Source organism: Limanda limanda, chromosome 10 (genome assembly GCF_963576545.1).
Source record: "Limanda limanda chromosome 10, fLimLim1.1, whole genome shotgun sequence".
Classification (NCBI taxonomy): domain Eukaryota; kingdom Metazoa; phylum Chordata; class Actinopteri; order Pleuronectiformes; family Pleuronectidae; genus Limanda; species Limanda limanda.
Window position 1 is genome coordinate 16,762,946 of NC_083645.1, and position 23,539 is coordinate 16,786,484.

Here is a 23,539-nt window from a genome sequence, read left to right on the forward strand (position 1 = left end):
CAGAGGGATAGCGGTGTAGAAAAGCGAACTGCAAGGCCTACAGTCCAAAATCTGCAGCATCTCAGCCATCTATACTTTTACTGAGTGGTCAGTCGGGGCTGCTGAGGCTGTTTGACTGTGCATGGACACTAGAGGGAAAAAAAGAAGCTGCTCCTGAGCTGGGAGGACACATGAAGTCGGGCGAGCAGAGGAGAGGCTCTGTTCTGCCTCCCAACGTCGGAAATGTTCAGTAATTTGAAATTGAATTCTCCACCATGTCAACTAAGTGAACTTTTATTTGTAACTTTGAAAATTTAAGTAAAGTGGCACTTTGGGTGTCTTTTGAACCTTACAGCTCTGTGTCCATGTGTCTGCTGTTCTACCGTTTACAACACCTCCTCAAATTTCATGTTATTTCGCCAAACCGTGATTGATTAAAATGTCTTTTCCTCACTGAAACCACAAACACATTTATATGAGTTTCCAGGGCTTTGGGTTTTATGTTTTTCTGAAGCCAAGATTTCTCTGAAATAGAGCAGTCAAAGCCCATCCATCAATTCTGACCTTTTCCAACCTTGAGAACACAGCCTCCCCCGTTAGAAGCAGATTTAAATGGTTGCTGCAGAAACTACCCTTATCATTTGCCTTTGAGAGTGTAGACCCACAAAGCGAGCAGTGCAAGCAAAAGAACATGAAAAGCTTAATGAGTGTTTTTGTAAAATCGCTGGCTAATGGGACAGCTGACCCCATTGGCTTGAAACGGCGCGCTCAGCACTTTGAAAACACACTGTAACAACAACCAGACGCTGTGAGGACAACTGAGTCCTCTGGTTGGAAGCAGCCTAATAAGCAGTACACAACACACTCTGTCAGACACAATAGACGACGGGTTTAACTATGTGCATCGAAATTAGGCCAAAATGTGGAGGGAGGTGTATAATCACCCAATTCTGCTGCGTCTTCTGCTGTCCTCAGGCTACAGGACAAATGCTGTGAAGAGAATGTCTCAATTCTGCTGCTTTTTCCAGCATCGTATCTACATTATTCTAAGTCCCATAATGGCTTGTGTGAATTATGGATGCGGCTTCTGCTCATTCCGCTGCATCTCCAAGGTTTAGCAGAATCCTACAGGTGCCGTCCCTTTTACTATTCAACCATTCAACCCTTCTTTTCCACACTTATGCAGAACAAATTACTTCAAAAGTGCAAATGGCTGCACCCAAATCTGGGATATTTTGGCTTAATTTTTGTACAATAGGAGGAAGTGGATCTGCGTATACCGGTTGACAGGAGAATAAGCTAACGGATGTAGACTTTATCGCCACCTAATGGCGCGGCCTGCTTGTTGAGCATTTGTAGTGTTTTTGTATTTCTCGTCTGGACCAAGATAATTAGTAAAACAAAGGTCATGTGGGGAATATATCAGTTCAAAAAATATCACCAGTCGTGTAGACAAGGCCTGAGGCTCTGATTTGGCTCTATGTTTGCTCTGAGGTAAATAAGGTTTTATTTCAGCTCCTTCGAAAAAACACACTGGACTTCATTACTATATCATCTCCCAAGCTTTTCAAATTGTTCATTGCTTCACGTGAACTGTGCGTAAAGATGGTCAATGGATCTACACTCTACACCTCTTATTGGAGAAAAGTGAGGCCAAAATACCCCCAAATCTCTTTTATTTATTTACTTACTGATGCTCCCAACTATCGCAACAGAACGCAATAACCAGAAGTCACGTTCATTTTAGTCAAAAAGCTATCATGAGCAAGATATGTTTAATCACATGGCAGTTCATTTCTCCTCCTAACCACAAAACACATCTATCGCACACCAGCACTAACTTTCAACCCTCGCTGGCTTCACAAACACACACTCACACACACACACACACACACACACACACACACACACACACACACACACACACACACACACACACACACACACATTGTTAATCCTGGAGTGAGTTCTATCTTTATCTCAGTAAGGAAGTTGCATGGTTGTGTTATATCCTCAGGGCACTTTATTCCTCTCTTTCTTGTCTCTATTGGCTGCATTTCCACTGTCTACTGATGGATTCTCTGTCATGTAAATCCCTCCACAGATCTGAGAGGGGGTCTTCAAGCAGTTGGTTATTGGGGGGGTATGTAGTTTGTCTACTGCCATCATGATGATTATGATGTTGTAGTTATGTCGTTTAAGGTCTTAGTTATTAGTCGTCTAATTAACTCCACCAAGGAGGTTAGTGTTTCATCTGCATTTGTTAGTTTGCAGGATTATGCAAAAGCTACTTTGCCCATTTCCATGAAGTTTTGTAGAGGGCTTGGGCATGACCTCCAGAAGAATCAGGAATAAAACTTTGGAGCGGATCTGGAAAAACAGCCGGACTCAGCTATTTCTTTTCACTCTATCTAAAATGTTGAGATAGAGTTATAGCCTTGGGTGAGGTATGCACTTTTTCAAACATCTTTTTTGTGTTAATACAGATCACTTGTAAACCACCGAATCGTACAATCTCTAACTTTAACAACACACACACAGTGAGGAACAGAACTGTGTGGTAAACCCTAGGCATGTCACAAACGTATCACAGGGCACCAGCTTCCTGTTTACCACATAAACATGAAAGTGTGTATGTGGACCTTTTTATGTAGTTCTGGGTTTGTCAAGCTATTCTGTAGCTACACCTTGTATCTGATTGATTGATTGATTGAATCTTTATTTAAGCCTCGGAAGACACATTGAGGGATAAGACCCTCATTTACAATGGTGCCGAGGGTACAATAAAAAAGTTGATACATTAAAAGTTAATACATTGAATAAATAGGAATTAAATAAATATGCATATATATATACACAGTAATACAAGGTATAAAATGTATTATTGGTATCTATGGTGATTGTCAATCACATGACCAATGAGCAAACATAAACATTGGAGACACCACCACGATCAAGCTGATGGATCATAAAGCCGCCATGCTTTCACATCCTATACAATAAAGGGTTAACTTGCACTGCATCATCTTGATATCAAGTTTGGACCACAGGACCGGCTGCAGATGGAGTCGGCTCACAGCCTCATTCTGCACACCCACCATGTATCTGGGCCATGTGCCATGATTGCCACTTTAGCAGGTGAAAAGTCCAAGTGGCTCTCCATAGTCCTCAGGGTTTCTGGAGCACTGCTGGTTCTTTCAGGTAGTTTCCATTCTAGCTGTGTGATCAAGGACCGACTTAGACCTGCCACCGCCAGGCAGTACAATTAACTACCTGACAGAATAAAAAATCCAGCGCTGCACCGAGGCCCGAGGACCAGATTTTGAGGATCATGGGTCTAAAGCCTGTCTTGGTAATTAGCAGAGACATTGTGATAAATAGGGATCATCTCTGCCTAATCTGTCACAGCCCAGCACTTCCACTTGATGCGTGGCTGCCACTGTACCCGCCAGCAGCTTCTGGAGCGTCTGAGCAGATCAGAACCCCGCGTGCCCCCAGATGGAGGTTTTACGGATCAGTCACTCGATGTGGTAACAAACAAATTAAGAGCGAGATCAAACTGTCTTCGTCAACTCTCTGTCAGCGAAGTCTGTCCAATAGCACACAATTGCTGGGTGTAGCCCTCTGCTACATAAATGAAACAGGAAACAATTCATAAGCAGTTCCAGTGGACTCACTCCCGGGGACAACGATAAAATAAATTGGAACTTTCAGGTGAGCAGTCAGGCGAGACCCACCTCATTAGAAGCAGTGTCACATTACCTTCACTCTAACAAATGTATTTACATATTTAGGTCTTTGAATGTCTTTTGTTATTAACTGATTGTTGTGATTGTGTATTTAAATTCTGTAATGCTATTGTCTCCCCCGTAGACAAAGCCATTATTCTTCATTCAACACAACTGAACTTGTAAACACGGTGTGTGACACCAGTGCCCTCTGGTGGTGTGATACCAGCTCTGAGTTGATGAAACTACAGCTGCTTCCCCGGGGTTTTAGACTTTTAACGTGATTTTGCAATTTGCCACATTTTTTTAAAAGTGGCAAATTTGTTGAGCCCCAATAACAACACACATTCCCAAACCACAGTTTTCTTGGATAAATCTTAAAAGCAAAACTTTATTTTTCATCACTATCATATCACAAAACATTACATTATAACGAATGATTTTTGGTAAATATCTATGTACAGTTGCATAAATGTAGTGGTTACCGTGATACGTTTGCATAATATAGGCACACAAAAAAAGATGCCACAAAAGAAAAATAATCTTTATCGTCATATGTTTGTTTCTTGCAGAGTCAGAGGACTGAAAGGAAAGACCTCCTTGTCTTGATTTTGTATAAAAAAAAGCTTTGGGGTATGGCTGTAGGGGAAAGGCACTGGATTTAAATGTTTACATAATGATTGCTCATTTAATCATTCATAGAAAAGCAAAAGAGACTTTTCCTCTGGCAACAGCGTCCCTGCACTCTTTCCCGCTCCCCGCTGGTCAGATAGAGCTCAGGACGGTGTCTCCTCTCACCAGTGGTTACTCTGAGCAGCAACTTCCACATCCATGATTCGTGGCAGTCGACCGCTCGCACCCCCCTCCAGGTATCCAGGTTTCACAGCAGGTGTGTCCGAGGACCTCCTTTTGCTTTTGGTGAGGTCTTGATTGATGGATAAACAATTGAATTACTTTCACAAGACGAGGAAAGTGACACCAGAAACAAAAATAAACATGGAGAAGCACGTCTGAATCAAGAACTACAGGACATCAGATTCTCACCTGAGATGGCCAATAACATCTTGCGTCTGGCGCCAAAGGTGGACACGCCCACTTCCTTCAGATCCTCATCAGACAGAGTGAGGAAGGTCTGGTAGTCAATCTGGATGAGCACAGAGAGCAAATTGCCTCATGATGCTTGTTCATAATGCGTAACTGTAATTTGGCTGAGGAGCTGTGAATGAAATTTCACACTGAAGTTAAAATATCCTGAATACTGAGCTTTTGACGTCATTTAAAGTCAGAGTCTGTGCAGGAGTGATCGAGGTGTGGAGCCACGGCATTGTTGTTCCATCTGTTCACGTACTAAACCAATCACGAGTCAGATATGGCTCTGAATCATGATGTTAAGCCACATCTTTACGGTATCAAATGTCTAATTAAAACCAAACTTACCAGATACATGAACACTTGAACAAGCATTGGTGTGATAGGAACTAACTCGAGTGACAGAAACAAACTTTGAGAAAAAGGTATTAAACTTTGACTTTTTAGTTTGGTCCATGTCCCATCCACTAACATGTAGGAGACCGTGTTTGTGACCTATACTGCAACCAGCCACCAGGGGGGCAATCAAGATGATTTGGCTCCACCTTGATGTGCAGTCTACACTCTGTATTCGTTTACCTCTTGTTGTTCAAACACATCGATGTACTTGATCAGGCCGAGTTGATGGAGCAGCTCAGGTAGGTCATCTGTGATTTGGGGGGAGGGGCTCCGCTGACTGCAGGTCGACGCCCTCCTCGAGGAACACATGCCTTCAAAGTAGCTGCCGCTGCTGCTCAGGAAGCTCTCCGCTAGTAGTAAAAAGGTCAAAGTTCAGAGGTGAGGGGCCAAAATTTGAAATAAGCAGTTGACTTGTAAGCCTACAAACCCAAAGCACAAGAATAAAACTTACAAGGTTTCTCAATTCTACCTCTTTTCATTGACGACACGAAATCAGGGAAGGAGGAGGTAGACGAGGAGAGAGTGGAGGCTGGTGAGGAGGGGGAGGAGGAAGGAGAGGAGGAGGAAGAAGAGGAAGAGACAGGCAGGAATGAAGATGCAGATGCCCGTCTGTCCCTCCAGTTCTCCGAGTTGCTCCCGTTGAACATCTTCCCTGTCGGTGCAGCCCATGGCTACAAAGAGAGAGAAATTGTGACAGTTTTTTTTTTTTTTTACAGTGCACGCCACATTTATCACTGTTACTTTCATCCTCAAACATTTCGCAGCACTTTGTTCTTCTGTCGCTACCTCCGTCTTCCATCCATCATCCGTGCTCGAGGTCACCGGACAAATATCTTCAAGTGATTACACATTCTCGGGTGTGCCGAAGGTTTGAGTGGACATAATATCAATTGGTCCAAAGACTCAATCAGAGAAGCGATTAATCATGTCTGTAATCCAGTTCATTTTCCCTCTGGTGGCTGACCTGTGATCGTAGCACTCTTTCAAATTATCAATGCTGGTGGCAGGGCGAGTGCTACCTCACAGCTCCCTGGGTCTGCCAGCCAGGGATACCTCTTGCTCTTATTAACCTAAGTGAGTCGGCTTCTCCATCACTCGATAGCGAGCGGTGAGAGAGAGCGCCCGTTCAGGAGGGTTTTAAAGAGGTAAACAGGTTGCAGTGGAGTAGTTGAGTTGACCGAGGCGATGGTATCAGACCCCGGGAAATTGAGCGTACAAATTGGCTGTGCTTACCACACAGTGAGATAAATGCTTCACGCTGTCGGAGGGCAACGCCAATAAATGAGGCCGTGTTAGTCGGCCACAACAGGGGTCCTGGTTTCACTGCATCGCAACAAAAGACAGCTTTGGCGGCTCAGAAGAATTTGGCAACTTCCGCAAATACATGTAAGCCAAGCCAGCTCAAGATAAAATCAACAATCACAGAGAGCCAAAGGTCCATTTCTCTTTGTGGCAGAAGTCCGCATTAAAGTTGTGTGTACCTGTTGCTGGGCGGTGCTGGTGCTGGTGCTCAGGTAGGGCTTGTAGCAGCGGCGGCCGATGTTGCGGAGCTCTTTCACGGCCTCGGCTGGCATCGACTTGGAGAAGCCGAGGCCACTCCAGGTGTCTGTGGGCGTCTGCACCTCAGTGACCACAGGGTTCCTCTGCATGGCTGATGTTAGATACGCAGCAGACATACAGAGGGAAAATGCAGAATTCTTAAGTCTTAATGTTTTTTGAGGCCAATCTTCGTAACTGACATATTATCTACATATATAGACTATTTATAAAATGGTTCAATGATCAGTGGCTGCTGGCTGCTTAAGCATTTAACTTTCAGATTCAGAGAAACATGAAAACTATGAGCCAGGTTTAAACAGCAAGCAAGAAGATGCAGAAAAGCTCTGCAGAACTGAGTGGAACTGTAGAGTTTGTGATAATATCTGTGGCATCATCATTACCGCTGTGATTCCCTCCATCGCAATTGTAAGAGCATTGATTGTGGCAGCACCGAGATGAAAGATCAGAGCGTGCACACACTGTGGAAAACCTCTCAGCTGCACAGAAATACACACGTTCACTGTACATCACTTTCATATTCTCATTGATACTCTCTGTAGTATGCAGATCTGCTCCTATCTGGAGTCGGCCTATCTGGAAAATGCATCGCAGGTTTTCCTCGTCTTCTCTGATATTCTGAATCGAACGATCTGCACCTCAGCTGATAAATAATGAATCAACAGAGCTTCTTCTTCTTCCTCTTCCTCTTCCTCTTCCTCTTCTTCTTCTTCTTCTTCTTCTTCTTCTTCTTCTTCTTCTTCTTCTTCTTCTTCTTCTTCTTCTTCTTCTTCTTCTTCTTCTTCTTCTTCTTCTTCTTCTTCTTCTTCTTCTTCTTCTTCTTCTTCTTCTTCTTCTTCTTCTTGCCAACTTGGGGCAAGACAATTAATAACACTCAGTTTGCTGAGAGTGAGACTGATGCGCACACTCAGATGACAATTAAAAGAGACACTGGGCATCCATGTGTGAATGTGTGATAAAAACTGTAGCAGCACTCCACAAAGAGTGAAATATCAACAGGATTATAGCTGCTCGGCTGTCGTATTGGTGTGGACGTGTGTGTGTGTGTGTGTGTGTGTGTGTGTGTGTGTGTGTGTGTGTGTGTGTGTTTGGAGTAAATGTCCCACTCATACACTGGCATATGGGTGTCTTAATGACAGCCAGGCAGATGGCCCATTCAAACTGCTAATTCATATTCCCATAAAGCAACACTGGGGGAGTTTAGTACCATTTGGCTCCAGATCTTCCCAGTGGCTCTCATTCTCCATGATGGACGAGCTGGTATCCTGTGTGCATGTGTGTCCCCCCCGCACATGTATGGACTCACTCACACGTCTGTCGGCGTGCATGTGTGTGCTGTCTGCATTGTGTTCTGCCCTGTGTGAATTCAGCCGGGGAGCCAATGCTACTCTATTATAACTTTGGCACAGTGCAGCCCATAAACAGGTCCCTTTAATCAGCTGTCTTGGCAGTGAGCAGCACTGAAATGCCCCCCCCCTCGATCGAAACCCCAGCCTCAGCTCAGGATATTAATGTGTTGCATACTCAAACTAAAAGGGCTACGTCGTCCGGCCTAAATATTTGATATTAAATCACTATTTTAGCACATATATTACCCAAACTAACTTCGGTTGGTCTAGTTGTGTCTAAGGGGGAAAAGTTACAAAGTTTTCCAATCTTTGATCTCTCAAACTTCAAAATCAACAGCTCGCTTGTATGAGAATTGATTTTTGATGAGCAAAACAGCAATGCACGGTGGTTTAAACCACAATCATCTGCAACTGGATCAATAATAAAATCCTTGCTCAGCAGTGCCCTAATTGTTGCAGCAGAAACCTGTGCAGGGCTCCTGTTGAGACAGGAAGACATATGAAACATTTAGCAGCACTAACCTCTGGTGGCCAGTAGTTTCTTCTTCTCATAGTCATAATCCTATAAAGCACAAACAGGATATTGATAAATAATGCATGAAAATGGTTGACAATTGAGGCAGGGAACAATCACTTGCAGGAAACAACATTTCCTGCTGCTGTGGCAGTAAACTTATTTATCCACCGTGGAGTTACCATTGAGAGGGTGAGATGACAGATTAGAGGCGAAGCAAAACACCAACATCGATTCTCAGAATCAAATCTTAGTGCGGTCACGGACGCAAATCAGCAAGTTACCACAAATAAAAAGTTCCCTCTCTTTTTAATCCGTTTGTCGTACATACCTTTAAAACAGGGTCACAGAAATTTGATTGTGTTGACTTAGAATACATTTTTGTTATATAAGGTTGCCCACACCTTCTATACAGTCTATGGTTTATACATGCATCAGTTTGTGAGAGAACAGAGGACCTTGAGTTCCTGTTTTTCCTCACCTCAGCCTGGGATGAGTCAGTGTGAACATCCAGAGCCAGCATCATGTCTCTCCTCAGGCTGTTCCTCCATTCATTCCTTGCTCCCTCCATCTCTGTGTTGAGCAATCTGTCACAGTCAGGACACACACACACACACACACACACACACACACACACACACATGTATAGGGTTAAACTGTGATCAGACCAGCAACAGCAATATCACAGGAGAGATTCAGTGCGAAAATGACGTAGTGCGTTAGGGCAGATCTGCTCCATTAAAACTGCACAGCACTGCAAACTTTGCAAAGGAACAGAATAAGTGACTCAGCGAAAAACAAAATATAGATGAGGTCAACAAGCATTACTCTGTCCCAATCGGTTTTCTGTGTTAACAAAATTTATGGGATCTCCAATTGTCGACAGATGTAGTGCACGCAGGTGTGTGTGTTTCTGTGTGTGTGTGTGTGTGTGTGTGTGTGTGTGTGTGTGTGTGTGTGTGTGTGTTCGTGTAAACCACCTTAGGTCAGCTGCTATTACCATATACCATATAGCTATTATTGGTTTAATAACATATGTTCGAGTTATGACTTTTGGTTAAGATTAATATTAGGACAAATGCTGAGGTAGCTAATCTAAAAGCAACAACAATCCCCAACACTGATGGAAGAGGTGCATCCCATGAGTGCTCACCTGTAGGTTAGGGCCTGTCCTGTTGAGTGTCGTCGGCCCTGGCCTAAAACCTTGACCCTCTCGGGGCCCTGGAGACTCCCCCTCCGAGCCATCAATCCCATCCTGCCGATGCTGCTGTTGATTGCATCACGCACCTCAGATGATGACATCATGACCTCAGAGCTCTCATCCTCGGACTGGCCAGACTGGTCCTCATTTTCCAGGATCTGAGGAAAACAAAGGAATATAGTTGTTTGTTTGAGGTTAATCTTTCACTTTCAGGAAGTTTTTATATATGTACAGTGACTATACACAGTGACAAACCTTCTCCAGTGGCCGGCTGTCTGCTCCCTTTAGTCCTGTCCTCCCCTCCTCAGCGTGAGAGGTAAGGCCCGGTGGAGCTGAGGGGCGGAGCTTGGTACCAGTCAGCACCTCTGGAGTGGGAGCAGGAACAGAACCTAACGAAGGGCACATTTTGACAGAGAGGAGAAAGGTTACAGTAGTCTGAACTGAAATACAACAAACATATTCCATTTGCACTGCTGGCTGTCTTTTTAGCCACATTTAAAAACATATTTTTTGATGGATAGTATGTGAATGATCCTCACCTTGCTCAGACAGTCGAAGCTGCTGCAACAACATGTTGAGCCAGTAGTTGGTCAGCCCGCTGCCAGAGAGCATGGGGTCAGGGGTCACCTCAATCAGTTTAGCAGTCTCACAGGACTCCAGCCCCAGGAGCAGACGCCGGGCCTCATACAGACAGGAGATGTTCCGCTCCAGCCCTTTGACCACCACTGACTGATAAATACACACCAGCACCAGAGTTTTACATCATTATTCAGCTCACCGCAGCGAGGGCGAGACGTTTTACATTCATAATCAAAGTAAACACAAATATTTCAGCAGACATTTCTTATTTAAGGGAGTGTGCATGAAATAAGCAAAGGAAGGGGACTGGCAGCCAATAAAACTAAAAAGAAAAATGTCCATCCCTTTTCAGAGGGTGAACAAAACAAAATAAGCAGGGTAAAACTGCACCTTGCTGGTCTGTTTTACTTTGGGCTTCACACTGATGAAGACTCCCAGGTCTTGCATCATCTGAGCCAGCTTACAAGGATCTGCCTCTCCGTCTTCACGCATGTCGAACATCAGACACACCGGCAAACAGTCCTGGACGAGCACACAACAGAACTGTGGTTATTACAGCAGCAACAAAAACATCCCGTTCTAACGCTCAGGGATGATCTCACAGCATAATTCTGCCTGAACGTAAACAAAACAGCCGGCTGTACCATGAGCTGCTGCCGTGCCAGACACACTCCATCAGGGCTGCCCTGGATGAGCAGCGAGGGGGGGCTCTGCGGAGCGCTGAGGTCTGGTAAGATGATCTGGGTCTGGGTCTGGTGCATGACGCTCAGGAAGTGAGCTCCGTTCTGACCCAACAGGAACAGATGCTGCTGAGAGGTGACGTCCAGCTGGCTGCTCACTACACCTGTGACCTCTGACCCCAGCAGCAGGTCCATCAGGATGCACGTCCCCTTCTGCCAGTGGATGATTTATATGATATTAATGTAATTGTCTTGTTCTAAAATGCATCGTCTCTAGAGAGGATTCAGTTTCTCTTTACTAACCTTGACTGCAGCAGCATTTCTCTGCAGGCCCCAGACGGTGCAGCAGCTTCCATAGAAGGGGGGCTGGGCCTGGGGCTGGGGGGGCACGGCCCTGAAGCTCACACTGACCCCCAAGGTCTGCATCACCTGCTGGATGAGTGGTGAACCCGCCTCTGGCAGAGACTGGGGCACCAGAGTGACTGGGAGGTCAAAGGTCAAGGACAGCGGCTGCAGGTCCTGGGACAGCGAGGATTTTGCGGAAAGCCAGAGGAAGATGAGATAGAGAGGAAGAAGAAGTGACAAAGATGGGTTAAAGAAAGGAAAAGACACAAAGACAGACAATCGCTTTCTGACTATGACTTTGACACGAGTGATGAAATTGTGTTATGGGACAAACAACATTCTATCCTGTGGAGCCTCTTCTCAAATGACACACTGACCACTCACTCTTATCTTCCTCCTGGCTTCCTCCACTCCCTCTATGGGCCCGGCGATGGAGACCTGGAGGACGTCGGAATAAAAATAAATGGTATTAAATGACTTTTATATTCCTCTTAAAGCAGCCATTGGAAGCTCATTAAAAAGCCACTTTAGAGACTTCTAACCTGATTGCTTTTCTCTCCCGTAACATTGTGGCGGTTGGAGTCGGGGAAGTGGATGTGACAGGATGTGACCTCCATCACTTTCTTTATGTTTCCTCCGCCTTTCCCGATGACGTGGGAGTGCTCGGTGTAGGCCACGTCCATCTTCAGAGTCACCTTGTTCACCTGGATGTCATATAAACCACGCTGTCATTTGAGCAGGTTGTAACATACTTTTACAAAAGTGCAAAGGGGTTTTCAGAATAAAATCTTTTGGGGTGTAACTGTAACAGGGAAAATGTAAAAGTGTGATTATCAAGTACCAGTCTCACCCTGGTTTCCAGCACTTCTAGGATCTTCTTTTTTGCTTCCAATACATTGGGCCTTTTCCCTTCCACCTTCACATGTGGATCTGGATGAAAATAGCAGTTTGGTTTTAAAGAGCTTCAGGGTTCATGAACTGTGTTTAAGGTGTAAAAGAAAGATTGTGCAAAGAATAAAAGAAAAAAACACACAAGACTGGAAACACAGAACCGTGTGACCGTCACCTTTCTTTGACTTGGCTCCAATCTTCAGCTTGGACGGCCATTTCACCTGAGTGTTAGTTTCTCTCATCACCTGAGGAAGCGCACACAATGAGAGGGAGTGACAAAGAGAGAGATGGCCGTCATTGTATGCGGCGTAGACACACACACAGACACACACACACACAGACACACAGACACACACACAGACACACACACAAATCACAGTACGTTCAATCTGAACCGACTCATGCAGACACGCAGCAGATCTCGTCGCTCTACGAATACAAAGCCTCATTTGCATTTCAAAGACTGCAATTACCACCTCCATAAAACCAGTCATCACTCGATGGAGGCTATGAAACAAATGTTAAAAATGTTGGCAGGGATGCACTCGCTGATCTCCAGGCTGCATTTGGGTGGGAGGCTTCATGCTCGGACGATTACTGGGGAACAAAGATGCATTTTCTCTCTATGCTATTTCCTCCTCTGGTTCATGATATAAAATGCATGTGGCGATTTACTTACTCTCTCAAAAAACTCCTCGCCTGTCTCAGCATCTCCGTGCTTTGGAGCTGAAAGACACAAGGAAGAGAAACCATGAAGAATGTATATCGGTAAATTAAAGTTCCTGCGCCACATTCTTATGTTTACTGCACAATAATGTTCAAAATCAAACATGTGTGCAAAGTCAACATTTAAATGTTTACTCGGCCGAGCGACCGGAACAAAAGGCCATCGTTCCAGGGTGACATTTACAGGGTACCGGGAGGGGGGGGCAGCCCAAGGAACGCCCTCACCCCCTGTCATCGCTCTGGGTTACGCTGGCCGGAGCTGAGGAATGGTAAGAGAACAGTGTGGGGTGGAGAGAGAGACGTTTGCGGGTGGTGGTGGTGGTGGTTGGGGGGGGGGATACCACAAATTAGCCAGAGACATTGATGGCATTTGGTGACGCAAAGACCTCCCACTCGCCCCAAACAGATTCAAGAACGACTCCAGTATCGGGAAGGAATCTGCAACAACAAAAAAAGCAGCTCCTCAGCCCATCAGACTGACATCTCGAGTGCAGGGTGACAGATTTACACCTGAGAGGATGAGCTGGGCAATAATCACCCGAGTGCTTTAAAAGCCCGGCCCCAGCTGCACACACACACACGTTAAAAACAGCCACACAGCTATCACAGCTCCACCTGCTCCAGCGCCTTCCCATCGAGAGGCCGTGCAAGGACAAACAGACAAACATCAGCTCTTATCTGCAGCAGTGGCGCACTGTCAGAAAGATCCCCCCCCCCGCTAACACAGGGGAGGCATTTGTCATAAACCTGCCGAGCGGTGATAACTAACAGAGGCAGTTACCCCTGCTTCCCAGACAGGAATGATAATAGGGGGGGAAAAAGACTCCTGAATGCATAAACAATTACAGGTCGTAAATCACGGTGATACAGCAACAGGAGTTTAGGGAATGACAGGTGGAATGATGGTGACAACAAGGGAGCAGCCAGCTGGAGGCGCTGACAGACACACAAGGTCAGGTAGATAACAAGCAGCGGTAGGGAGGAGCAGGCAGGGAGGCCTCAGAGGCGTCGGACACAGAGGAAGTTTCACGAAAAGCAGCTGTGAGGATGAAAACGATTACATGTGACAACCCCTCAGTTGTAGGATTTCACCAACATTCAACATTTCATCCTCACCGTACAACATGTTCTCCAGCTTCTTCCTGTCGATCCTGAACCTCTCCTCCAGCCACTCCGGGTCCAGACTCTGCCCTCTTGCATTCTCCTGCCCCGGCACGGAGCTTCTTCTTCCTCCAGGGTCCTCCTCATCCTCTCTTCCCTCTCTGTCACTTTGGGCCTCGCTGGGCTCAGGCTTCACCGCTGAGCCGGGTTCTACGCTAGGTTCCAAGTCAGGCTGCTGGGCTGCTACGGAGGCCGGGACCGGAGAGCTCTCCTCCGAGGTGGTGGTGGTGGCCATAGCAGGACTGAGCCCTCGTCAAGGTTGGTGTGTGTGTGCGAGTGGTATGTGTGCATGTGTGACCAAGGAGACCGGCAGGGGAGAGAAAACAGGGGGAGTGAGGGGCAAGAAACCCCCCCACCCCCCAGTGCCTTTTCTTTAAATCCCCCGCCCCCTTCACTTAATTTAGTACTCAAATCTAAGTCTTTCTCTCTCTCTCTCTCTCTCTCTCTCTCTCTCTCTGCCTCCAAGCTATTTGGAGCTTGAAGGATTTGCTGCCGTGGCCTTGCATTGCAGAGAAGGAAAGCCACTTCTTTACTTCCACACCGGTCATGTCTTCGCTGTCTGAAAGGCCCCAAACGGACAAACAAAATCTACAACTTCAACCCGGGCTCACTCTGCTCCGAGCAAATCCTCTGATATCCTCAGTTCAGCGTCCACAGATTATGTGGATAGAGCCGAAAACCTATGAGAAGACAAGATTCACATCTCACCCTTCACATACACACGTCCTGCAACCCGTCCTCACACCGGCCCACACAGCTAACAAAATAGAGGGGTCATCCAGTTGGGTTCCACCGCACGTCCTTCCACGGCCGCCCTCCCTCCCCTTCCTCTGAATGAGACCTACGTGGGCCTGGGATTCCAGAGGTCGGGGTGAAGAGGATTGTATCACAGCGGTGAGTGTGCAGTGTTTGTTTGGAAGGGCAGCCTGCAACAACGCTCGAGATTTTAAAAAAGAAGAAAAAGTACAAAAAGTACAAACTTTACTTAGGTGTCAATACGACAATGTAATGTACTAAGTAAAAGTGTCTTTAAAATCATAGGGAAAGGACTCACTCCTCTGAAAAATGACCTTATGACTCAATCATTAATTACATTATGATATATACACTTAAGTAAAGTACTCACATACTTAAATAAAGAACTTATACACTTAAGTAAAGTACTTATAGATATAACATTGTGTATTACTATGTTTCTTCTTCGTGCCCTTTTTTGTGTGTGGAATGAGTAAAAGTAAAGCAGAATGTGTTTATTGTTTTGTTTTGTAAAATGGTTTTTCAGATTTCTCTGAAATTAAGAAAATAAATAAATGAGTGTTGGCACCTGTGGGCTACTGCCTTGAAACCCACTGTCTACAATCACACAGGCAGCCTGAGAGTCATAAACTTTAGTGACATAGGAGAAGAGCTTTAAAAGAAGCAAAAAAAGTCCTGTCTTTGCTTTTAAATTTCTCAAACATAAAACCTTGAGTACAAACTGAAAAATGAGTAAAAACAAACTGCTCAATTAGTCAGGTGCAGCGGGACCCAGTTTCCATCTCAAGTCTGTGTTTTCCATATTGCACAGACAAATTTGGCCCCGGGCAAGTCGGCAAACATTATTTTGCCCTGAAGAGATCTCGCTACCATTACAAATTACTGCAGGCTAGACTTATTTGCTCGGGGAGGATGCTAAGCGAGAGTCACCAGAGTCATGATGACTCCATGTCACCATGGAAACCAGTCAAGAAGTGAGTTATTCCAAGTTACTTCGAACTTCACGACTGCAGCGCTCCTCCCTTCTACCCGTTGTTTTGGACCCTGTCTGACTGGAAAAGTGCATGTTTCCAGTAATGGTGTCGGGCGTGCGTCACTGTTTGACCCACAGGCCCCGAGGAGAAAAGCCAAGCTGTCCTGCTGAGTGACTGATGATTTCTGGACGGTTTACTGAATCAACCCCTGAACCTGTGAGGGAATCCTTTATTCATGTGAACTGATAAACACAGAGAGTTCACGAACACAGTGAGAAATCATTGAACGGAGTCATCCCTCTTGGATAAAACACAGACTACTAATTCTCTCCACTACCTCTCTGCACATTACGTATTTACAATCAGACCAGAGCTGAAAACACCTTCACAAATATTCACGTGTCCACAGAGAAACTTTGGATGAGTGAAGTGCTACAGATGTAAGAAGTCAAAGAATTAATGGCAGAAATGTGGTTAATTTTTTATTAGACAGCATCATAAATACTGGTGGTACCAATATTTAATTCATGACTATGCAGAAAAATAAAACATATGCCTTCCTCAGGTGAGCTGAACCTCCACAAATTATTGATTTTAGAAATGATGGACGTATTTCCGAAATTCAGAACGTATTCCTAAGTTATTGACTTTTTAGCATTTCTGCAACATGGAGATACCAAATTGCATAGTGTGTCCTGGATATGAAATGGCCTTTTCAAAATACAGTTTCATATTTATGCAGTACTCTATCTCCAATGAAACAGGGTAGTGTGGTGGGGAACTCCATCAGTGAGTTAAAACTTTTTTTTGTCATGTAACAAACATCAAATTTACCTTCTCTTAACATTGTTGATGATATTTAAAGTATGACAGTCCCACCATAGCACAAATCAGGAGAATGTCCTGGTTTGGCTTGTTTCTGAGGCCAGAGATGAAAATAAACCAACCAAACATAACAGAAGCTACACTTTTATACATTTCAGTATTATCTCTACACTCTTCACAAAATATAAGAACATAAAACATAGTATTTTATTTTCTTAATCCAACATCCTCCTTTTTCTATTGAAATGTAACCTCTACCCACAATGAGTGAGTTGTAATCCCCCCACATGCCGCACCGTGGCGCTGTGAGTTTGCACACCACCTTATCAAACCTTCTCGGTTGCATCACTTCCGGTTCTGTTCGGAAACAAACTCGTGACTGGTTTCGTGTTTGTGAAGTGACCGCAGCACCGGAATCGGCCGCTGCGGCGGGACGAGCCGTCTGACGACCCCGAACATGCCTCCTCGTCCTCGGACATAAGTCTCCAGTCACACCCGCTGTGGAAGAAGAAGAAGAAGAAGCATGTGGAGAATCCAGGGTTTGGCTGGCAGAGGTGAGAGAAGAGAGTTGTACAGGCTGCTGCCATGTTGTTTCTGCTGGTAGTTGTTTACCACCAGTGAATGAGTCCTCACACACACACACACACACACACACACACACACACACACTTACACACGCTTACACACACACACACACACAAACACACACACACACACACACACACACACACACACACCTGCCACCATTCACATGACTTTAAAACCTTTGAATTTACTTTCCTCCTTTAAAACCGAGCTGGTGAAAACTTTAAAATTCATTATAAAGACATATTTATATATATATTATTAGGGATTCTAAACACTAACTTGTGATATAGTGGGTCATTGCCCAGTCTTAGCACCATTATTTGTCAGATAATAGGCCATTACATAAACTGTATTTTAAATCCAATAGCAAGTAATACCAGGGTCTGGATCTCCAAAGTCAATACAGATATTAATACTGGGATTTGTGTTAAATCAGTTTTTACCAACATCTTACAAAAAACAATGTGTCCTGATTTATGAATTCATATTCTTGAATACATTATAGTTACCACCAAATAATTACCAAACATGCAGCACATCTTTTAGACAACTCTTTATTTACATGCATGTTCAAACCGCAGACAGCTTTTATTGTTCATTATTAGGTTCCTTATGTTGATTCTCTGAAGAGGTCATTCCTGCACAGCACAAAGAAGATTGTTCAACATGATGGATTACTTTTTGTTGGTATCTGTCTTAATAATAAGAATATTAATAGGTAGTTTTTGGGATCAGTCTCTCTCTGTCTGAACTTAATTTCTTAATCATCGACCAGTTCTTATACACCTGTCTGGATGGATGTCTTTTATTACTTATTGGCTTGGATTTACTTATCAATTCAGTTTGGAAACTTAATTAACTTGTGGAAAAGTTGTCACCTTTGGACTCCACTGTATATGAAATTAGTATCTCTCTGTTAAACAACCTTTGTCCTTTATAATAGCTACTCAGACAGTCTTTGTTATAGTGACAGTTACTTTTATTTTAATGCATCCCACTGTGTTGTTCACCAGTCAAATCACATTACTTAAGTTCTTACCACCTCTGCAAAAGCTGTCAAATGTCTCCCTCCCTCATTACATTCTAATCTCTTTTGTGTTTATCATCCCACCTCTTCTCTGTTCAGTTCTGCATCGATGCCATGGCAACAGCTCCCTGCGACTGCCGCAGAACCACCACGTGGACGATGAGGTCTTCAACAGCTCCACTGTCCTCGCCACCTCTCGACACTCCTCTGACAACAGGTGACTTCATCTTTTTCCTGTCTGAAAAAAGGGTTTTTGAGCATCACTTTGATCTCTTGCCTTCCCTTCTGTCAAACCACCAGCCATATAATCAGCTGACGAAAAGAGGCCCTTAGAATTAAGGTCAAACTTCCTACACTGTCCTCATGCTTTCTTGTTCCTTTACCCCTTCTTTGAACCCTTGTATCACACTCTCGGCAACATTTTCAGCTGGTTGCATCATCCAGCAGCATCTGCTGTGTGTATGAACGGGGTTCGTCAAAAGAACGGAAACAAAGACATCTGCCTTAAAAACAGTCTTTCTTTGATGCTTTATGACAAGAGACTGGAGATGGGAACAGAAATGAAATTGTTAGATGTAATTTAATCTGTTTTTCTCTCAGCTCTCAGAACGAGCAGGATGGAGAGAGGAGGAAGAGACAGAGGACCTTCCAGTTTGGCTACACTGAGCTTCCACATTACACTGTGCTGGATGCTGTGGGATGGGTAAGTCTGTTGTAGTTACATCTTCAAATCTAAATACACAACCAACATAATCACCCATCTGTTCAGCAGCAGGGGGTGGGTGGCTGATACATGTGAACGTGTGTGATCTTTAATAAGCACTAAGATGTAAAAACAGGCCGAACAACTGTCAGACACAGATATTTGAAAAAGAGCCTGATGGGGTCAGATGAAGGACGCCTCCACTTGAAGCCTCCAAATAAACAAACAGATGGTGATAAGATATGCTATTAAATGATTTGTCTGCAACAACCACACACACAGATTTTAGATTTAGCTTTTCAGAACCAATCAATCAAAAAGCAAACACTAAAGACAGCTTCATTGTCAATTAGTCACTGCCCTGGTTGGGGCTGGGACCGTGCAAAGCAAGAGAACAAAATACTACGTTAGACAGCTTTGTTATTTTCCGAAATGTGAAAATATTGTCGGCTCATTACACAGTCGAGGTAATTAATCAGAAAAACTGGAATAAACAAAGTCATGCTGCTTTGCCGACTGTGGCTAATGACATCTGTGCTTGCGCCAGCAGCCCTCTGGATGCTGGTTACCGTCCACCTGCCTGTGCTGAGTGTGTATACACGTTGCTCGGTTGAATAGTTAAATGCGAGTTTTCAATTCTCTTCTTCTATACCAGTAGCTGCTGAACAAAACTGTTTGTCCACAGCCTAGATCACATGGCCTGTGAGGACTCAATATGAGCCTGAGCAGAATCCTACTAATCCAACTAGCATGAACGCCTCAGTAAGGTTCATTATAGCATCATTCTGGCTCAAATTGACATATACTGCAACTTTGGCAGCGTAGGCTCATCCAGGGTTTGAATTTAACTTCACTGGTTATTTATTCACCAAATTAAATTCTCAAGGAGGCAGACCTGGATTTTAAAAACAACGTATAACTGTGCAACAGCAAAAGGCTGAGTCGATCGCAGATAGCTGATATTTGTCCAGTCGCCCAACACTAATGTCCAGTATTACATTTTGGATGGTGTCAGGTTATCAGAAATTGTTATTGTAAGAAACATATTGTGAGCTACTCTCTTTAACAGTCCAGACTGATCAAACACATATTGCATGATGGACTTGCTTAGAGTCACCATTTGAAAGCTATTTTTATTAAATTGATATAAATAGAAAAACTAACGATACTCATAAATAAAAATGAAAGCCAATGAAACTGCCATTCAGCACCAGTAGACCTGCTCACATTTCCTATGTAGCAATTTAATTCTCTTTGCTCTTGTACTTTATGACCTGATTTTTTTCTCTATAACAGTTTTTTTGTGTCCATTTTAACACTATAAACTGACACTTTAAAGTGTTAGTACACTGGAGCACCAATTCACATCCTTATTGCCACGACTAGACAAACTAGAAACTGATGTTTCTGTGCAGGGTGCAGCAGCCGCTCTGTTAGTGCAGATCTGCAGGAGGATCCACTCTAAGTTCTCTTCAGGCACCGAACCCAGTCCAGCGCCTGGAGCCCTGACAGTTCCCTCCTCGCTGAATAAGTGTGGCTACCGCATCCTTTTGGAGATCTGTGAGTGCTGATGGTTTCCTTGTTACAAATGTGTAAACTCTCTGATGGATTTACCCATTCAATAAATCAACATATATGGCATTTGACCATCTATAACAATTATTTTTCTTTTGAATCTGAATCCTGACTCTGTTTTGTCGCTTGTCTCTGGGTTGCACAGTATCCCGGAGGGATGTCCTGCCCAGGGGGAGGAACAGTGTGTTGTGCCTGGATGTGGTGCCAGAGAGACAGAGCCACGATCAGGCTGCAGCTCAGAGCAGCAGCAGCAGCAGCAGCAGCAGCAGCAGCAGCAGCAGCAGCAGCAGCAGCAGCAGGTCAGGTGACAATCTGACTGATCACAGCTCCACCTCTGACCACCAGAGGGCAGTCCTCAACCACAATTCACCCATACCTGGTTTGTCCTGTTGTCTTTGCTGGTCATAGTTGAAAGAATATTATGTATATATGTATTTTTCTTGTTATCACATAATAACTGTGTTTTTCTCTTCAGATTTAGAGGTATCACATCTGTCAGTATCCCATCTTCTGCAGAATGATGCCAGTCAAGACAACACAGAGGCTAAAGATGCTAATGAGAAGGTGAGAGACCACCTCCTTTACCTTGTCCAGGGTTTATTTCAAATAAATCAAAAGCATTTAGTTTTCTCTTGCAAAAGATTGACCAGCTTCTCATATAATCTTTATTGTTGATTTTATCTCCTTCTTTTTGCAGGACGTGTTGTCTGACGAGGAGAGGCTGGCAGGAGCAATACAGAACCTCAGACAGGTTGGACACAGCAGCGTCTCTGTCACCCTCAACATCATAGGTAATTATTTACTGACACAATTAAACACCCAATCATTTTGACACATTGATTCCTACTCAAGATAAACTATTTAGAACCAATCACATGTCCCATTACCTCTGTTGTTACTGTGCTGTTTATTTCTTTACATTATTTTTTCAAATGATGTTCTTGCCTCAGCTAATATCTTTATCTCTGTGTTTGTATCAGGTCTGGAAAGTGCCAAAAGTGAGAACTACGATCAAGCTTTTACCTGCTTTCTAGCTGCAGCTGAGCAGGGTTACAACAAAGCCCAGTTTAACGTTGGTGTGTGTTATGAGAAAGGAAGAGGAGTCAGCAAGGACAAAAAGAAGGTGAGGATCCAGACAGCACACTTTATTTTCTTTAGTGCTTAATCCTACTCTTCTATTCTCTCCATAAATCTTGAAACAATGTTTTCTTTTTTCCAGGCTCTGTATTACTACAGGCTGGCAGCAGCCGGCGGCCACACACAGGCTCAGTACCGCTATGCAAAGCTGCTCCTGACCAGCAGGGGGCATCACGGTCCAGAGGAGTTGAACACGGCCATTGAGCCTCTCCAACAAGCTGCTGGAGCTGGACTCACTAAGGTAGAAGTCATGAAAGGAAATGTCTTATTCATTGTTGTATTTCAGTAAAACAATTAAGTAAGTAATGTATTGCCATTATCCATCCTGGGTTGCTTTTAGTGTAAATAAGGAATCCAGAATTAAGAAAATATGTTAATTCACTTTTTATTGAAAATCACCTCCTTCCTTTCTCTCTTCCTGCACTTTCAGGCTCAGCTCTGCCTCGCATCAGTCTACTGTCAGGAGCCAGTGAGAGACGAGAGCAAGTCTGTCCAATACCTGCAGATGGCAGCAGAGAACGGGGTGAGTTCACTTCTAGATCCTTCTAGGGTTTTATCAATGGCTTTATCTCTGAGACAAAGAACCTCCCTATGTACTCTATCAGTCCTCCTCATTCTCGAAGATCAGTTAGCTTAAATCCTTTGTGTTGTTTTGTGCTCAGGATGACACCGCCCTGCTGTTCCTGGGTCAGTGTTACCAGAGCGGCTTCGGGGTGCAGCGGAACCTGGGGGCAGCGATGGAATTCTACAAACGAGCTGCTCAGGCAGGCAACAAGCAGGCTGAGGCCTTACTGACGCCTCCTAAAGACAGAGACATCAAATGTAAGCACACATTCTCTGTTGAAAAGAAAAGCATTTGCATTAGTCACTGACACCGAAGCTTCTAATGAGCCCAGACAGCAGTGATAATATCTGTGAGACTGAGCAAAAGATTTCCCTTGTGTCTCCCTCTCCTCTTCAGCTGAAGATGCAGTGTTACGCTCCATCCGTTCAGCTCCCGTCTTCGCTGTGGCCGATCGTCTGCTCAACCAGCCGCTCGCCGCTCTGGCCACTCGTGTCCCTCCCACCACCCTCCCCCTCCTGCCTCACTCCTGGAGCACCGGGAGCCTGTGTGTCCCGCCGCTGCTGTCGTCCACACCTCTTCACTTCCATCCCCAAAGCACAGAGGGAGGAACCTGCCAGTGGACTGTGGGGATTGGATAGTTGCCCCTGAGCCAGCGCAGGCCGAACTGAGGAATGTACTGTTACTTCACAGAGGGCAAAGGTCAAGGTGTTTAATGTGAAGTCTGGATTTGAGTGAAAAGCTTTTATACCTTTTTTAAGTATGTAAGTGTTGACATGTGTGTTATGTGTGGATCTGGTGACAACATATGTGTCCAATGATCATGAATAAGCTTCCCTGTAATCTAATCTGCAGTGGGTCAAACGTTTTCTCGGTGCCTTCAGGTGGATTCTTGTTTCTCGACACTACTCTGAGATTAATTACATGAAAAACCATGATAATCTAATCTCCTGCTAAATGTTTCTGTGGGTTAACACCTCTGTAACAGACAAAGTGCTTTTATTTTAATGTCATATTTGAACCTTAAGTGATAGTTTGTGGGTCAGTGCTTCCAAAGCCACAGAGGAGGACCTGAAGAGGATGGGAAAATAAATAATGTGTCTAACGTGTAAACCAAATGCTCTGTGAGGAAGATGTTCTACTGTTAAACGCACATGTTTAGTTGTAATGAATATTAAAATTCATTGATAAGCA

General features: G+C 44.4%; 2 protein-coding genes across 2 annotated transcripts; one reads left to right on the forward strand and one right to left on the reverse strand.

The window, feature by feature from the left end:
• Window positions 1-4,501: 4,501 nt before the first annotated feature.
• Window positions 4,502-14,433, reverse strand: bicc2 (bicaudal C homolog 2). Its single transcript, XM_061079175.1, has 19 exons — window positions 14,154-14,433; window positions 12,991-13,037; window positions 12,487-12,556; window positions 12,271-12,350; window positions 11,963-12,124; window positions 11,805-11,858; window positions 11,379-11,594; window positions 11,040-11,288; window positions 10,786-10,917; window positions 10,356-10,545; window positions 10,072-10,205; window positions 9,769-9,974; window positions 9,097-9,202; window positions 8,624-8,663; window positions 6,677-6,846; window positions 5,647-5,866; window positions 5,376-5,545; window positions 4,752-4,851; window positions 4,502-4,632 (listed from the first exon to the last, which is right to left on the reverse strand). Exons 1-19 carry the CDS (start codon window positions 14,431-14,433, stop codon window positions 4,502-4,504), a joined length of 2,757 nt encoding a protein of 918 aa, XP_060935158.1.
• A 2,694-nt stretch (window positions 14,434-17,127) lies between these two features.
• On the forward strand, window positions 17,128-23,539 carry dele1 (DAP3 binding cell death enhancer 1). The gene is made up of 12 exons (XM_061079483.1): window positions 17,128-17,307; window positions 18,468-18,585; window positions 18,969-19,071; window positions 20,487-20,631; window positions 20,792-21,025; window positions 21,122-21,210; window positions 21,344-21,437; window positions 21,627-21,769; window positions 21,866-22,024; window positions 22,214-22,306; window positions 22,446-22,605; window positions 22,745-23,539. The coding sequence occupies exons 1-12, from the start codon at window positions 17,277-17,279 to the stop codon at window positions 22,984-22,986; spliced, it is 1,611 nt and encodes a 536-aa protein (XP_060935466.1). The 5' UTR covers window positions 17,128-17,276; the 3' UTR covers window positions 22,987-23,539.

Coding starts and splice junctions, on each gene's coding strand:
- bicc2 (XM_061079175.1), bottom strand. CDS start 14,433: ATGGCCACCACCACCACCTCGGAGGAGAGCTCTCCGGTCCCGGCCTCC. Junction 12,351..12,486: donor TGGAGCCAAGTCAAAGAAAG/GTGACGGTCACA, acceptor ATTTTCATCCAG/ATCCACATGTGAAGGTGGAA. Junction 4,852..5,375: donor ATGTGTTTGAACAACAAGAG/GTAAACGAATAC, acceptor GTGCTCATCCAG/ATTGACTACCAGACCTTCCT.
- dele1 (XM_061079483.1), top strand. CDS start 17,277: ATGTGGAGAATCCAGGGTTTGGCTGGCAGAG. Junction 21,026..21,121: donor CCACAATTCACCCATACCTG/GTTTGTCCTGTT, acceptor TTTTCTCTTCAG/ATTTAGAGGTATCACATCTG. Junction 22,025..22,213: donor CTGGAGCTGGACTCACTAAG/GTAGAAGTCATG, acceptor CTGCACTTTCAG/GCTCAGCTCTGCCTCGCATC.